Source organism: Monodelphis domestica, chromosome 2 (genome assembly GCF_027887165.1).
Source record: "Monodelphis domestica isolate mMonDom1 chromosome 2, mMonDom1.pri, whole genome shotgun sequence".
Taxonomy (NCBI): Eukaryota; Metazoa; Chordata; class Mammalia; order Didelphimorphia; family Didelphidae; genus Monodelphis; species Monodelphis domestica.
In genome coordinates, this window is record NC_077228.1 from 479452158 (window position 1) to 479466419 (window position 14262).

The window sequence follows — 14262 nt, forward strand, 5'->3', positions numbered from 1 at the left end:
AAGGAAAAAAGAAAGCCCTTTATTATTTATGGCAAATGACAAAATCTTTACAGATGTATTTTTACAAAATAAGGGTGGTTAGAATAATAAGGAATCAACATTTATTTGGTGTCCCCTGATGGGGAGAACATGGAAGAATTGGGTCACTGCTCTCCTTTACTGAGGAGCCAACCAATGGTTTCAGGGTTTGGGAAGAGGAAATCTGGGTGCCATTGGTGTTTCCATGGCAACAGCCTGGCACAATTCTGCAATGGCTCTGGACTCACACCATGGGAAGACTCACCAAAATGGCCATATTTGGTGGTTTCCTTTGGAATTTCAGTTCCTTGGCGAGCCAAGAGATGATTCCATAGACTAATGGGGAAAGGAGGCGCAGGCATGGTGGGTAGGGCTCAGAGGAAGAGCCTCCCCAAATACCATATCCATTCTTCTTCGAGGGAGCAAAACCCAAGAGCTTTGAGAGTCTGGGTAAGGAATGGACTGTGCCCAAGGAAAGCTCAACATCATGAAATTCTTCTTTTCATCCATAAAAAGTTAGGCTGTGGTTACCATTCTATCAACTAGAAGAGCCTTCTATTAAGCTTGGTCAATAACCATCTCAGTGGCCTCCCCTGCCCCAGCCCAGTCCATTTAACTGGTCCCCCCTTACTTCCCCTTCTCCTGCTGTTGATTATGAATGGACAGAGGAAAGGTTTTGAGGTTGGAAAAGGGTTACACCCATCCTCAACAGAGTGGTATAATGAAAAGATCTAAAGAGGACCTGGGTTCAAATCCCTGACTTGTTACCTGGGTGATCACAGGCAAGTGGCTTCTTTCCTCATCTGTAAGGTCCCTGCCAGCCTTAAGGTTTTGTGCTGGAGCAGCTCAACCTGTTTGAACAGAGTGCCCTCTCCTCATTTTAGCAATGATGATCCCTCCTTCCCTACTCCTTACTAGTGGGTTTGATGATCATTCAGGAGGAGGTATGGGAAAGCCCTCAGAGAGCTGTAAAGGGCATATGAATTAATGAATTATCATTGGCACAAGTTGGATGGGTCATGGTGCTAGCCTCAATGCATATTTTCTTACTCTATTCCCACCTCCCATTATGGATGGAGGAAATTCTTAACATTCTAGAACATTCACCAACCCAGTTTTATCTTATCTGCTTGGGGCTCCACCCTACCTGGAACCAGGACTCCTGGCAGGGTATAGGTTAAAAGATGGAAAGCCTCAAAAAAGAGGGAGGAGCTGTTTTCTGTATCTCCTCCAGATCCAAGGAGATGAGGGAAGTCTAGAATAAAGCCAGGCTGCTCCTGAAATTCAGAGATAGAAGGAAAACCCCATCCTCTGAAGGAAAGGGAAGGAGAAGCTGAGGAAGCTCTGGTTTGTTTGCTGCTAGATTTGGGGTGGGCACAGCTGTTCTCTCCATGAACCTCTCTGTAGGGCATGGAGTGGCAGACTGGGGTGGGTGGTGTGCTCTCTCTAGTGTCTGGAAATGAATAGAGGCAGAAATGGTTCCTCTCCTGTAAATGGGGAGGGGGAAGGTTAGATTAGTAGTAAGGACTGGCTGTATCCGATGAGGAAGATCCTTGGGGCAGTCCAAGGAGGGGGCAGTCCGGTCTTGGGGTGGCCTGATCACGTGGTCCAGTTGAGGAGGCTAGGTGGCTCTTTGGGCTTCATCCTCAGGGAGACCAGGCTGGGAGACTTGTAGTCACCATCAGGGGCTGTTTCAAAGCTGTGGCCTCCTAGAGCTGGGGAGAATCCATGGATGGAGTAGATGCCTGGGGGAGGTCCTGGGGAAGCTGGCACACCCATAAAGCCAGCCACATTGCTGTGGGAATGGGAGTATGGTGATGTGCATGGGGATGGAATCCCCTCTGGTGACATCAGACAGGGGCCTCCCGGGCTCCCCGACCCTGGGCTGGGCCACAGGTTGCTCTGCAGCTGAAATGAGAAACAGGGGGTACGTTAGCTTTTCAGGTCAATGCCCATGCACATACTAGGGCACTCATTAGCTCCTTGAAGGGCAAGGCAGTGTGTGCCAGGATTTGGAGACATCCTCGCCTCTTCTCACATCCTCATTCCATGCCACTCACTCCCCACTACCTGGGGGACCCCCACAGGGATGTTCAGGGAGAACCCTGATAATGGCCGGACATTCGTCTCTGATGGGGTCCTCCAGGAGTATCTGGTCCAAGTTCTTCATCTTACAGGTAAGAAACTAAGGTCACACACTAGTTCGTAGTAGATGCCATCTGTCTCTTCCGACTCTCAGATCAGTGCCCTTTTCCCCATCACCCTCACCATCACCAAGCTACTGGCCAACCCTAGAGATGACCAGGCAGCAGGCAGAGTATCTGAGGGTGTTTATCCCCTTCTCTACAATAATAGAAATGCATACTTCATGGTTTACAAAGCAAGGGTCAACCATTGCTCCTTCCTCCCCCAAAAGCTGTGAAGTGAGTAGAACAAATCTTTTGTAGACAAGAGAAAAGTGTCTGGAGTGAATCCAGAGCTAGCCTTGGAGTTAGGGAGTCTTGAGTTCCAACTCTGAGTCTGACACTTGTTACTTTGTGGGAGGGTTCAAAAACCTAACCTTTCAAGGACTCACCAAATCGCTTACCTTCTGCTAAGTATCAGTTCCAAGACAAAAAAATAAATAAATAAAGTGGGAAGGACTAGGCAGTTGGGGTTAAGTGACTTGCCCAGGGTTACACAGCTAGGACATATCTGAGGTGAGATTTGAATCCAGCATCTCATGACTCCAGGTCTGGTGTTCTATCCACTGAGCCACCTAGGATTTTATTTTAAAGCTCCTATATCCTTCTGGCTGATTCTTTTAGGTGATATTGCACAAGGGAGATATGAAAGAAGCAACAATGATTGGCTAAGAGTGCATTAGGGCAGTGGAATTGCTAAAGGAATTTTTTTCTGCTCTCCAAATTGGCTAGGGAGGTGTTCTAGGGCACCTTTTCTTTCAGGGGCCACGAGAGAAACCTACCTTCTCTCTCCCACCCCCCACCCCAATGGCATGGATGGAGCCTAGAAGAATATGATGGTTTTCTAGACTTTACATAAGAAGTAGTCTGAAACCTTGGATGCCCCTCAGCCTAGGAATAGAGAGGTGATTCTCAAAATACATTTATGCCTGTCCAATGCCCTTACCCCATATGCTATTTCTTAATTTACCCATTATGCTCTATTCCACACCAAATCAAGCCCAGACAACAGTGTTCTGGAGAATGTGAAAGCAAAATGGGGTGAAGTGGGGCTCCACTAGAGGGAAGAAGACACAATGCTGGAATTGAATTAGGAAGGGGCTCTGGGCAAGTTTCTCAATCTCTCTGAGCCTCAGTTTCCTCTTCTGCAAAAAGCGTAGTATATGTATCAAACAAGGAAAAAAGGTCCCCTCTACCACATACCTGAGAAGTGGTCTCTCAGCCTCTTCTTGCAAAACTCCACTAAGGCAAGTGGGAGGAACCCATCCTGCTATCTCCCAGGCTGCCTGATCTACTTTTGGACAGCTCTAATTGTCAGGGAGTTTTACCCCTGTAGCTGCCTCTCCAACTTCCATTGGTTGTTGCTGGTTTTACCCTCTGGGCCAGACAGAACAAGCATAATCAATCCCCTCTTCATAAACCAATCCTTCTAATACCTGAAGGCAGCTATCATGTTCTGTCCTCCACTCTACCCATCTCCAAACTTCTCTTCTTTAGGCTGTAAGCATTTCCAGATCTTTTGATCAAAAAAGCTATAAAGGGGATAGCTAGGTGGCTTGGTGTCACAAGGTCCTGGGTTCAAATATGGCTTCAGATACTTCCTAGCTGTGTGATCTTGGACAAGTCACTTAACTCCTATTGCCTAGCCCTTGCCAAGCCCATCTGCTTTGGAACTTATGCTCACTACCAATACTAAGAAAGAAGGTAAGGGTTGAAAAAAAAAGCTGCAAAGCCTGGAGGAGTTCTCTCCCATCCTTTCCCCCCTACCATCATCAGAAGATGGAGCTGCCCAACACAGGAGGGGAAAAAGAGCCCCAGAATTTCTTCTCCTTCAGGCCTAAGACTAAGGGTGAGCTGGATAGCCTCTGAGAGCCTAGCCCACAGGGAAAGGATGTTTGTTATATCACTCCTTATAAATTTATAAATATCAGTTATTTCAATGCTAGAGAATTCCATCATCTCTGGAATATATCTGTCCATTTTCTACCACATGTATATATGGAGCTGTTCATTTTGTGTCTCCATATTATGATGAAGGCTCAAAGTCTCCAGTGGCTAGTAATGCACAAAGGAAGGAGTCCATTTAAAAAGTTTGCCTAGGGTTCCTTGTTCCTGTTTCTCTTTACTATCATTTCTTCTTGTTTTATTTTTTAATTATTTAAACTATTTTTTTCCTGGTTGGCAGAAAAGCTCTGACTTGACCTTCCCCTCTTCCCTTTTTCTATCTCCTCCCTCTTCTTGGTACTCAATTACAGGGGACATTCTGGCACACATCCCCAGTGGAAGTACTGAAATCTTAGGGGAGGTCCCTAAGATCCCAACTCCCAGTGGAGGGAGGGAGGTTTGACTGGCAGGAGACAGGGCTATAGTATATCCTGGGGTGGTCAAGAGCTCTCTCTGCCCACCACCTTACCTGGGGGTAGCTGTCTGTCCTGGGCAGCACTGAAATGTCATAGGTGGCTGTGAAGGGATTCCTCACCTCCTGGATCTTCCCATATCGCTCCCGTTTCCTCCACTTGGCTCTTCGGTTCTGGAACCAGACCTTTGAGAGGAGGGAGAGGAAGGATGGGAAAGTGCCTTGGTGAGGCAGCCACTTAGGAAGGGGTTATGGGCTCCTTGGGATCCCAGAGCCAGCTCTGAAGGGTGGAGAGCTCATTAGGCAAAGGACCAGAATAAGAACCTTCAGAGAGGACAGAGTGGGAGATGCTGCTTTGGGCTACAGGGGCTAATAAATCTCCAAACCACTCACAACCATGTGAGTAAGGGGATGGGACCTGGGAGAGGTCCAATATGGTCCCCAAACCAAGAGGAAAGGTTTTACTGGCCTCCTTCAGAACTGACTCATTCTTCTAGATATTTCTCCAGGCTTGCCTGCCCTTGGTGTGAAGATTGCCAACCCCTCTGTGTTGGTGTGTGTGTGTGTGTGTGTGTGTGTGGTGTGTGTGTGTGCAGGGGCTGTACCTACAATTGTGTCTGTGATGTGTACCTAGGTACATCCATGTACATGTCTGTGTGCATTTGTGTAGCTGAATGTTTTGTGAATACCATTTCCTCTCTGATCAGGAAGGAAGGATCATCAATATAGAACACTCAAGGATGTTAGACGTCTTTTAGTCCAACTCCCTCATCTTACATGAGGAACAGAAGGCCAAGGGAAATTAAATGGTTTGCCCAAGAGTGTACATACCAAGTAGTACACAGTGGAACCAGAATTCAAAATTAGGTCCCCTGATTCCAAATTCAGTAGAATCTGGGACTGTGTGAAAAGGCATGTAGAATTCCTCTCCGCGTACTTGGAGGGTAGTTGTGTGGATACTCCACTTGGGTAGCATGAATGGCATGCATGTTAATTCAGAAATATTGAGTAACCACTGTGTGCCCACCCTCAACAAACCAACAAAAAAAACACCCTATAATAACAGAAGGAGTTTATAATCTAGTTAGAAGAGAAGAAAAGGTAAATATTTGTGTATGGGGGCCAAGCCAACATTCTACATCCTGAAATGAAATCCCAGCCCTATTTTACTCTGCCAGGGCTGAGGCTCCCACTCAAATCTGGGGAAGTAAAATGGGGACAATCGGGTGTGGTTGTTGCTGGAGAAGGAAAAAGGAACAATTAGTCTGTGCCCTGTCCCTGGGGAAACACAAGTGGAACAGACACCAGGGCAACAGAGAACCCAATACATCCCTGGGAGCAAGAGAATGGTGAGGCAACTATTGTCATGTCCCTGAACACTCTGGGTTCCCTTTCTCATGACTCCCCTCCCAGACCTGGCAGCATTATGAGAAATGATTCACAAACTGGTTCTTTGCCTTGTCCACCATCACCTATTCCCACTTCAGGGGCAATGACTTGTGTAAATGTGTGTAATTTTGATTACTCAGTTCCAGGGGGCTAGAATTATAATCCTGAATGAAGAAAAGGATACCTCTACTAGGAAGTAGGTATTTTCTGTCTACTGGGTTGCATAGTGGATAGAGCACTGGACTCAGGAGTCAAGAAGCTTTAAGTTAAAATAATTTCCCAGTTATAATTAGCAAGTGATCCTCTGCAAGAAACTTAACCTCCCTCAGCCTCAATTTCCTCCTCTGAAAAATGGGGATAATAATAGCATCTAACTTAAACTGCTATGTAAATTTTAGCTATCATTAATACTGAAAGATTCCTAAAGAACTGAGAAACTCCAGTGAACATTCCTTCAAGGCAATAGAAAGTACTGGACCCAGAATCAAATTCAACCTCTGAGGCTTGCCATCTCTATGAACTTGATCAAATGACTAAACTTCCCCGAATTTCAGTTTCCTTCTCTGTAAAATGAAGGGATTCGACTAGATATCCTCGGTGGTTCCTTCTAGCCCTAAATCTGTGATCCTATTTGAGAGGCTGAGGAAAAGGAATGGGAGTGGGGGAAAGGAATGTCTTCATCTGTCTCTGCATAGCTAGAACAGGAAAAAATAGTTGCTTTGTGACCATGTTCTTGGGCACCAGCTGAGAGCTCCCCAGGGCTCCAGGTTCTGAAGCTGTTTTTATCTTTGGTTCTCTCACACCAAGGGCCATAGAACACTGGGGGGTCCTGCCTGATGGCGTTGGATCTTGGCTGACCCACAATGCAAGGGCTGGGCTTTGGGAGGTACTGGGGCAGTGGGATGTGCCAGGGTACCTCAGGAAGGACACAGCAGCCCAGAGGCACATGCTCAGGGGTCTCCCTCCTTCCTCTCTGAGTCCTATCACTATCCACTACTCCTAGAGGCAGCAAGAACTCACAGATGGCCCAAACCTGCCCAAACTTATTCCTCTTGCTTCTGCCCTCCTTCCCTGGAAGCAATTCCTCTTCTCTCAGATCATCCCCTCATCCTCAAGTTCAAAGCAATCTTCCAGCCATGGGCTCTCTCCCTCTGTCTCTGTCTCTGTCTCTGTCTCTGTCTCTGTCTGTCTCTGTCTCTCTCTCAGGAGGATCTGGCAGTGGTTTTGTGTCAAATATGGGCTTTGCCCTTCTTTTTAATGTAGAATTGGGTTCCTGACCAGTCCCAGGTGATAGCTACCTCTATGGACAAGATGTGCCTTGGTAGCCTTTGGGATGTCAGCCCTTATTCATTCCCAGTCTAAGGCTCCACTCTCCCTCATTCTCCAACTCCTCCCCTTTTCCAGATCTTGAGCATGGGATTCTTACTTCCTCCCAGTGCATAGGTAGCTGCCATAGGCTCTAGAGCCCTATCCAAAAAGCTGGACCTCTGGCTGAGTCTCCGGGAGTGAGGGAGACGAGACACAGGTCAGCCAGACATGATATGCTCGAGTCCTTGCAAGAATCAAGAAGCCAATGAGAGTGATAATGGAAGATTCTCCTGTTCCTGGGGACCCTACTAGTCCGTGTAATTACTTCTAGGGTGGTGAACCCCTTTTTATCCTGCCCTTTTCCTCCCCCACCAAACAGCCAAGCTTCTCAGTTTAGGGACTTGAGTATGTATCCACAGCCCAGTTAGGGAAATCCCCTAGAAGGTTTTCCTTTGGATGGCCATGTCCCAGAGATGTCATCCATACCTTTGTGGTTTCCCTTTGGCCCAGTTCTGATCTCCACACCTCTGAATCTCCCCTCTCCTGCTAAGTAAAGTTAAGGGATTCCAAGCAGTCTGTGATAGGAAAATGGGTGAGTTGAGCCTCCAGGGGTCCCCCTCACCTGTACCCGGGCCTCAGTCAGGTCGGTCCTGAGGGCCAGCTGTTCTCTTGCATACACATCAGGGTAATGGGTCTTCTGGAAAACCTTCTCTAACTCTTCTAGCTGGAAGGTGCTGAATGTAGTTCGATTCCTCCGTTTCTTGTTTTTGCTTTTGGGCAATTCCATTGAGTCAGTGAGCTGGGGGCTTAGAGGTCCCCGAAGCCTGGCCAAACAAGGTGCTGGGGAGCCTGTCAGCTCTGAGGGGCTCTCCAAGGGGCCTCCTGGACAGTCTAGAGGCAGTGGGGGGAAGCTGGCGACTTTGGAGACCTTTTCTTCTGCTGTAATGGAAAACACAAAAGGGAGGGATGGAAAGGGGACTCTGGGGTTTTGTGGGTGGAATGGGGTGGGGGGTGGGGAGGAATATTGACGTCTCTTGACTCCACCTCCCTCCCTCTCCTCCCTTTCTTTTCCAGGCAACCATCTTCAGTAGGCGCCTGGCATTCTGGAGGGCTGCCTGTGGAGGGGGCCCTGGGGGAGCCATGTGCTATGTGGTCTGGGCAAGAGTAAAACAGGCCAGAGGGGGCAGGTTTTAGAGGGTCTGGAAGTCTGGAGGAGGGGCAATGAGATGTGCTTAAAGGAAATGTTCTATTCTGATGTTATGGGGGACAGGAGTTGGTGAACCAAAGAGGTGGTCAATAAGTCCAGCTCCCCTCTTCTGCTAGAAGTCAAATCTGATTCGCATCTATCTTCTTGACCATCCTCTGGCATCCATTTCTCTTTATGACCAAGTACACTAAAAAAACCCTAGGTACAAACTCTGAACCCCAAATCTCAGGATTAACCCAACATCTCAAGCAAAACCAGAAAATTCTGCCTTAAGGGATGGTTTCCTTTCTATTCCCATCCCTATTCCTAGATCTTGACTTTATTGGCTAAATTCAAAACTGGGGTTCTCTTCACTGCAATCCAGTTCAAAAGAAATGGGGGCCTTGGAGGAAGAGGAAAAGATCCAAAGAAGAAGATTCCAGGCTCTGCAGGGTCTCCGAATGCCTCCAGATCTCCTGATGGGCCTATCATAGAAAGGAAGTCATGAGCATACAGGAAATGTTGGAGGTCATGATAAGACCAACCAACAGTAAGGGGGTAAGTGGAACATGAAAGGGGCACAGTCGGGGACAAACTGAGGAATGATGGCAAAATCTTTCCCTTTCCAGTCCCATTCCCTTCTCCCTCCTGTCTCCTTAGCTGGTCCAGCCTCTCCCTCACAGCCCAACAATTAATGAACAAGGGGTAATCCATTTGCAGGCTGGGAACTGTTCCCAGCAGCCTTACTCTGACATGTTAACTCCCTCTTTCAGGGAGCACTTGTGGAGATCCACCAAGTCCTGAGAATGGTGAAAAATAGGTCACAGTCATCTCCTCCACCCACTTCCATGGACATCAGGCCCCCAGCAGTACCCCATAAAATTCCCCTCTTGGCTGTCCCAAGAGAGCTATAGGAATAATGTACCATTCTCTTATTCTCACATCCCCCTTCCCTACCACTGGCCCCATTCCCAGCTGGAGCCCATCCCCATCCCCCTCTGAGGTCCAGTGGAGAGAGGCAGTTTCCTGGGAATTTTGGTGACAAGATCACATGACCAGCTTCAGGCTAGGGAAGCTGGGGAAGGCTCTAGGTGGAACTATCAGATTTTCCATTTCCTAGTTTCTTGTACCCTCTTCCCCTGATAGAACCATCATGTAGGCAAACCAAGGCACTTTTTATTTTTGAACATTAACAAACAAAATCTTCTTTCCGGGCAATCAGGAATTTGCCTGGTGAACTGGAGAGGGATTTGTATGTGTGTGATTAGGGGGGGTTAGGGAATGGGGAAGGTAGGGGGTCTAGCACTGGCCTGGAGGGCCCAAATTTCAGACTAAAGATCTCACATCTAGGGACAAGTGTCGAAACCTATTGTGGGGAGGTCTGGATTAGCAGGACACTAAGGTTTCCCAGGCATAAGAACTTCATTAACAACCAGGGAATAGGCACAGAAGGGACAATGGCTTGGAAATACATCTCCAGTTCCTGGGGAAAACACATAGACACCATTGTTTGGAGACCGATTGGAAAAGAGAACTTAGTGGGATAGGTGACTCTGGTTCAAGGAAAGTGTCTATTTGGAGATCCATCAGGACCTCCAGTTCCAGAAGGATCCTGGTCTTTAGAAGGTGACTAGAGGGGATCCAGGGTTCAGCTTGGGGGAAGTCTGCAGCATGGTGAAATGTACTCTATGTGTGTTTGGGGTGGAGGGAAGGGGAAGGTTGAAAGAAAGAGTGTTTGCCCTTGAAATAGAGGCCCCAGGGATGGTACCTGGCCAGTCCCAGGCTCTCACTGCCTCAGGTGCTTATTCTTTCTATATGCCCTTCTCAAGGGACCAAACCTCCTCCCACCTTCCTCCTTCCTCACCTCCCGCACAAGATGTCTTCCTTTGGATTTTCTGGAATGAAATGGCTCAAACACAACACATCTCTGTTTAGCGGTCCTATATAGGATCAGACCACCCATCCCCCTCCTTTCTCTCCCCTTCCCCCCCCCCCACTCCCCAGCTAGTGTTAATTTAAATGAGAACATTGAAAAAAAGAGGTAAGGCCGGCTCTGGGACTTCCCCGCCATAGATGTAGGGAGAAAACAGGGCTCAGGGTAGCAATTCTCAAGGCTTTTCCTCTGGCTATGCAGGACACCAAAGGAAATTCTCTCTCCGGGAGCAGCCAGTGGAGGAAGACGGGGTGCAACCCTGACGTAAAGGACCCAAAGGAGAGAAATAGGGACCCCCCAAAATGAAAGAACATGTAAAAAAAGTAGTTCAAGTCTATGCATAAGAAGAGACAACTTTTTGCCATACAGTGGAAATGCAAAGTGTGTGAGCAGGAAAACATAGGGGGAGGAGGCCGGTGGAGATATGAAGAAAGCCTTGGAGGGATGCAAGCACAGTCACGACATCTGAATTCTGTCCTTTACCCATCCTACCTCTCGGCAATGTTCCTCCTGAAGCTTAAACCTCTACACCCTCTCTTTGTGCCTCGGTTTCCCCCAAACGCTAACTCTAGACCTGTCTCTCTTTCAGAAGAAACTTTAATACATTTGTCTTCCCGTTCAGCACTGATAGTGGGGTTTCGAGGGTGGACGTTGCAAAGCCGCAGATATAGCCTTGTTGTTAGGTCGCAAAAGTCCTAACAATTTTTGGCAAGTTGAATAAACTTCAAGAAATAGTGGGCCCCCTCTCCTTGGAGGTATTGAAGTAAAAGCTCGATAGCTCGATAGCCCCTAGCCCGGAGGACGCAGAGGGAATACTTGGGTGGCAGCACTTCCGAGGTCTCCCGCAGACCCCGGGATTCTGATTCTGGTGGCTCTCTTCTGGACTATATCCACGCTTCTGAACCTCTACTATAGGAGAGAGCATGCGGAGAGTAACCAGACGCGAACGGGAAAGGGGCGAAGCGGCCCGCCGTGGAGGGGAATTCGGGGGGTACAGAGGCGGTGGGGCGAGCATCTCAGATAGGGACTGAGGAGCGGAGCACAAGGCCAGCGAGGGTCCGTTAGAAAGGGGGAGCACATGTCCTGTGCCAGAGGGGAAGTGACAGAGCATTGGGGCTCAAGGACGGCGAACAGAGAATGCGGTGTGAACGTGTGTTGGGGAAGGTGGTAGTGTCCTGTGGCGCACGTTTACGAAGGAGAGGACGCAGATCTGGGACTGACCGAGCGGGTTGGTTGTCTTTAATCCCTCGGAAGGGCCGGGGCCTCTATCGCTCTCTTCTTTCCCTCCGCCACGCCTGTGCTGCCCCTGCGGAGGGGGTTCTCTTCCCGGTAGCTTTTTTCACTTCGTCCTCTGCGTTGCAACCTCTTTCCATTCAACCCCAAATGGGGACTATGATCTTAGCGCAGGGGCGCTTGGAGGAGGTGGCCTGGGCCTGGGGTCCTGCCTGGAAGGGAAGATGTTTAGTGGGGAACGAGGGAGGAGAGCCAAATCAAGGTCTTCCTAGAGCAGACTCCAGGGGTGCCACCAGCTTTGATTGAGGGGGAAAAAATTACATTTTCATTTTCATTAACCTCTAAGTAAAAATGAGCATTTCCTTCCATAATTTTAAAATGATATTCTGGGAAAGGGATCTACAACAAAAGTAGGCTCGCATTCCTTGCTCTCAGGGGTGACTCAGGTCCCCAGGGTTGGGCCAGCATTTTAAACCACTCACCGGGTCAAGCTGGGACGGAGAACAAGCTGAATGTTTACAGATCAATCTCCTTTGGTCCAGAATTCAGCTGCGAGTCTTGCCCACAGTGTTTTGGGGGGTCTGACCAAAGCGGCAAAATGGTTCCTACCCCAGCTTCATTCCCTCTTTGGTTCCCAAACTAGTTCCACAAAGAAATCAAAGTTCTCTCAAGCCTCCTCCTTCAGAGAGATCGGAGACCTGGAGGGAAGCAGAGCCAGAAGTAGAACTCAAGCTGGACCAAAGAGGAAAACCCACCCAGGAACCGGAGAAGCTGAAAGAACCAGCCGCCCGCGGAGGAAGAGGGGAGCGGAGGCATTTTTCTGGCAAAATTTACCGGATTTGTAAAGACACCCATCGGGCCAGATGGGGAGCAGCTGCACAATTACTGGTCTGAACGGGAAATATTTCGAGCCCATTATTAAAAGGCTCGGGAAATGAGGTGGCGTTCCCCATCTCTTTCTACCACCCTGGCAAATGGGCTGGGCCTCCAGAACTGCCGCCGTCGCTCTCTCGGGGTGGTCACTGGGCATCTGATCTAGGGACTAGCCCCTTGCCTCCCTCTCTTGAGGGGTCCCTGCTCCTGTCACCAGACTGAACCTCGGAAAAGGAGACCGCTTACGGGGCATCTCGTGACTGACCAAGGCCATCCATGCTTCTAACTAACTCTTTACACAATTTTATCCTTCCCTTTTCCATCTTTCTTTGGTGTGTTTCTTTCTTCCTCTCTTCCTTACACATTAAGTCCAATCAATTGTTTTCTTTCCTCTCTGACTCTTTTCTTTCGTTTTTTTCATCCTTCTTCTCTTTCCATCCCCATCTCAGCTTCTCAATTCATCTTTCTTTCGTTCTCTAATTATCTCCTCCTCCCTTTTCCCGTTTCTTTCGTTCTCTCGTTTCTTTTTTCCTTCCTCTCCCGTTTTGTTACTTTTCCTTCGGTTCCAACTGTTTTATCTTTATTTTATTTTCTCTATTGCTTTCCTTTCATTTTATCTTCCTTCTTCCGTGTCTTGCTTTAAAAAAAAAAAAGACTTTTTTTTTTTGGCCAACATTCTCGGCATTCTCTGCGCCCCGCTATCTTTCTTCTGCTTGTTCTAATTTTCGTTTTTGCTTACTCTCCCAATCTCCTCCCATCCTCGCTATTTACCCATTGGTTTTTCCACCCTTTCCTTTTCTTCTTTTCGTCCTGTTCTTGGAGTTCAGGTCCCTGAGATGATCGGGTGTTGTCCGTGGCTACAGAACCCTTCCCTCCTTTCCCTGGCCCTTCGTTAGCCTGGCATTACCCACTTACAGCGTAAGAGAGTTCCCCAGACCGGAGCACTTCGAGAATGCTGAACAGCGAGGCCAAATAGGCAGCCCTATTAAGGAAGGGGAAAGGTGTAAAGAAGGGCAGGGGGATTCCTGGGTCCTCCAGGCCCTCCTCTCTGCTGTGCCAGACCAGGTTTTGCCACCTCGTGGGGTTGTTGTACCTGTTCCATTTCTCCTGTTTACAGAGCAAGCGGCCCCCTCAGTCTGCCGGGGATCTGAGGAGCCAGGCCAACTGCTTCTCATTAAATCTCAACTGTGGTTTTTATCAGGAGAGCCACTTTCAAAGAACGCAGACATGAAGGACCGAAGAGTCAATCATTTCCTACAGCTGACCCCCACCTCCCCACCCCCCTGCTTCTTCTCTCCTGCGCCCAGCTCAAGTCGGGGAAAGGAAGCAAGGACCAAGGCGAGGCGATTGTCTTGAGTTGGATGGCCGGTCTGCCGGGACCTCCGTAGAACTGGGAGCTGGCTCAAGACTCTTCGGGCACCTCACGCTATAGGGGACACAGGCTCCAGAGGATGAGGAGGCTCTCCGAGGGTTATTCTGTCCCCTCCGCTCTTAGCGGTAAGACCCAGGCCTCCTTCACTTCCTCAGCAAAGCACAAAAAGACAGACGTTATCCAAAATAGTCTGCGGAGATCTGAAGTGCAGAGAAGAGCCCAACAGGAGTACAGTGAAGGTCAGGGCCTTCCGGGAGTTCAGGACTCAGCTCAAGGGTTGTTTGGGTCAGTTTTCCCTGGGCCAGAGGTCATAGAGCTGGAAGTTTTGCCTCCAGAGGACACCGCGGGTGTTTGATTGCTGTGTGTTGTGCTCTGCTCTCCTGAGATCTGACCCGTGAGGTTGGGATCAAT

General features: G+C 48.7%; 1 protein-coding gene across 1 annotated transcript in view; it reads right to left on the reverse strand.

Moving 5' to 3' along the window:
- ALX3 (ALX homeobox 3) overlaps window positions 1-14262 on the reverse strand; it is a 15627-nt gene continuing 1365 nt past the window's right edge. The window contains exons 2-4 of the mRNA XM_001372564.4: window positions 7877-8193; window positions 4615-4743; window positions 1-1926 (exon numbers count right to left, since the gene is read on the reverse strand). Of these exons, the coding sequence (XP_001372601.1) occupies window positions 1618-1926; window positions 4615-4743; window positions 7877-8193 (755 nt within the window). The 3' untranslated portion in view covers window positions 1-1617. The remainder of the gene's footprint in view (window positions 1927-4614; window positions 4744-7876; window positions 8194-14262) is intronic.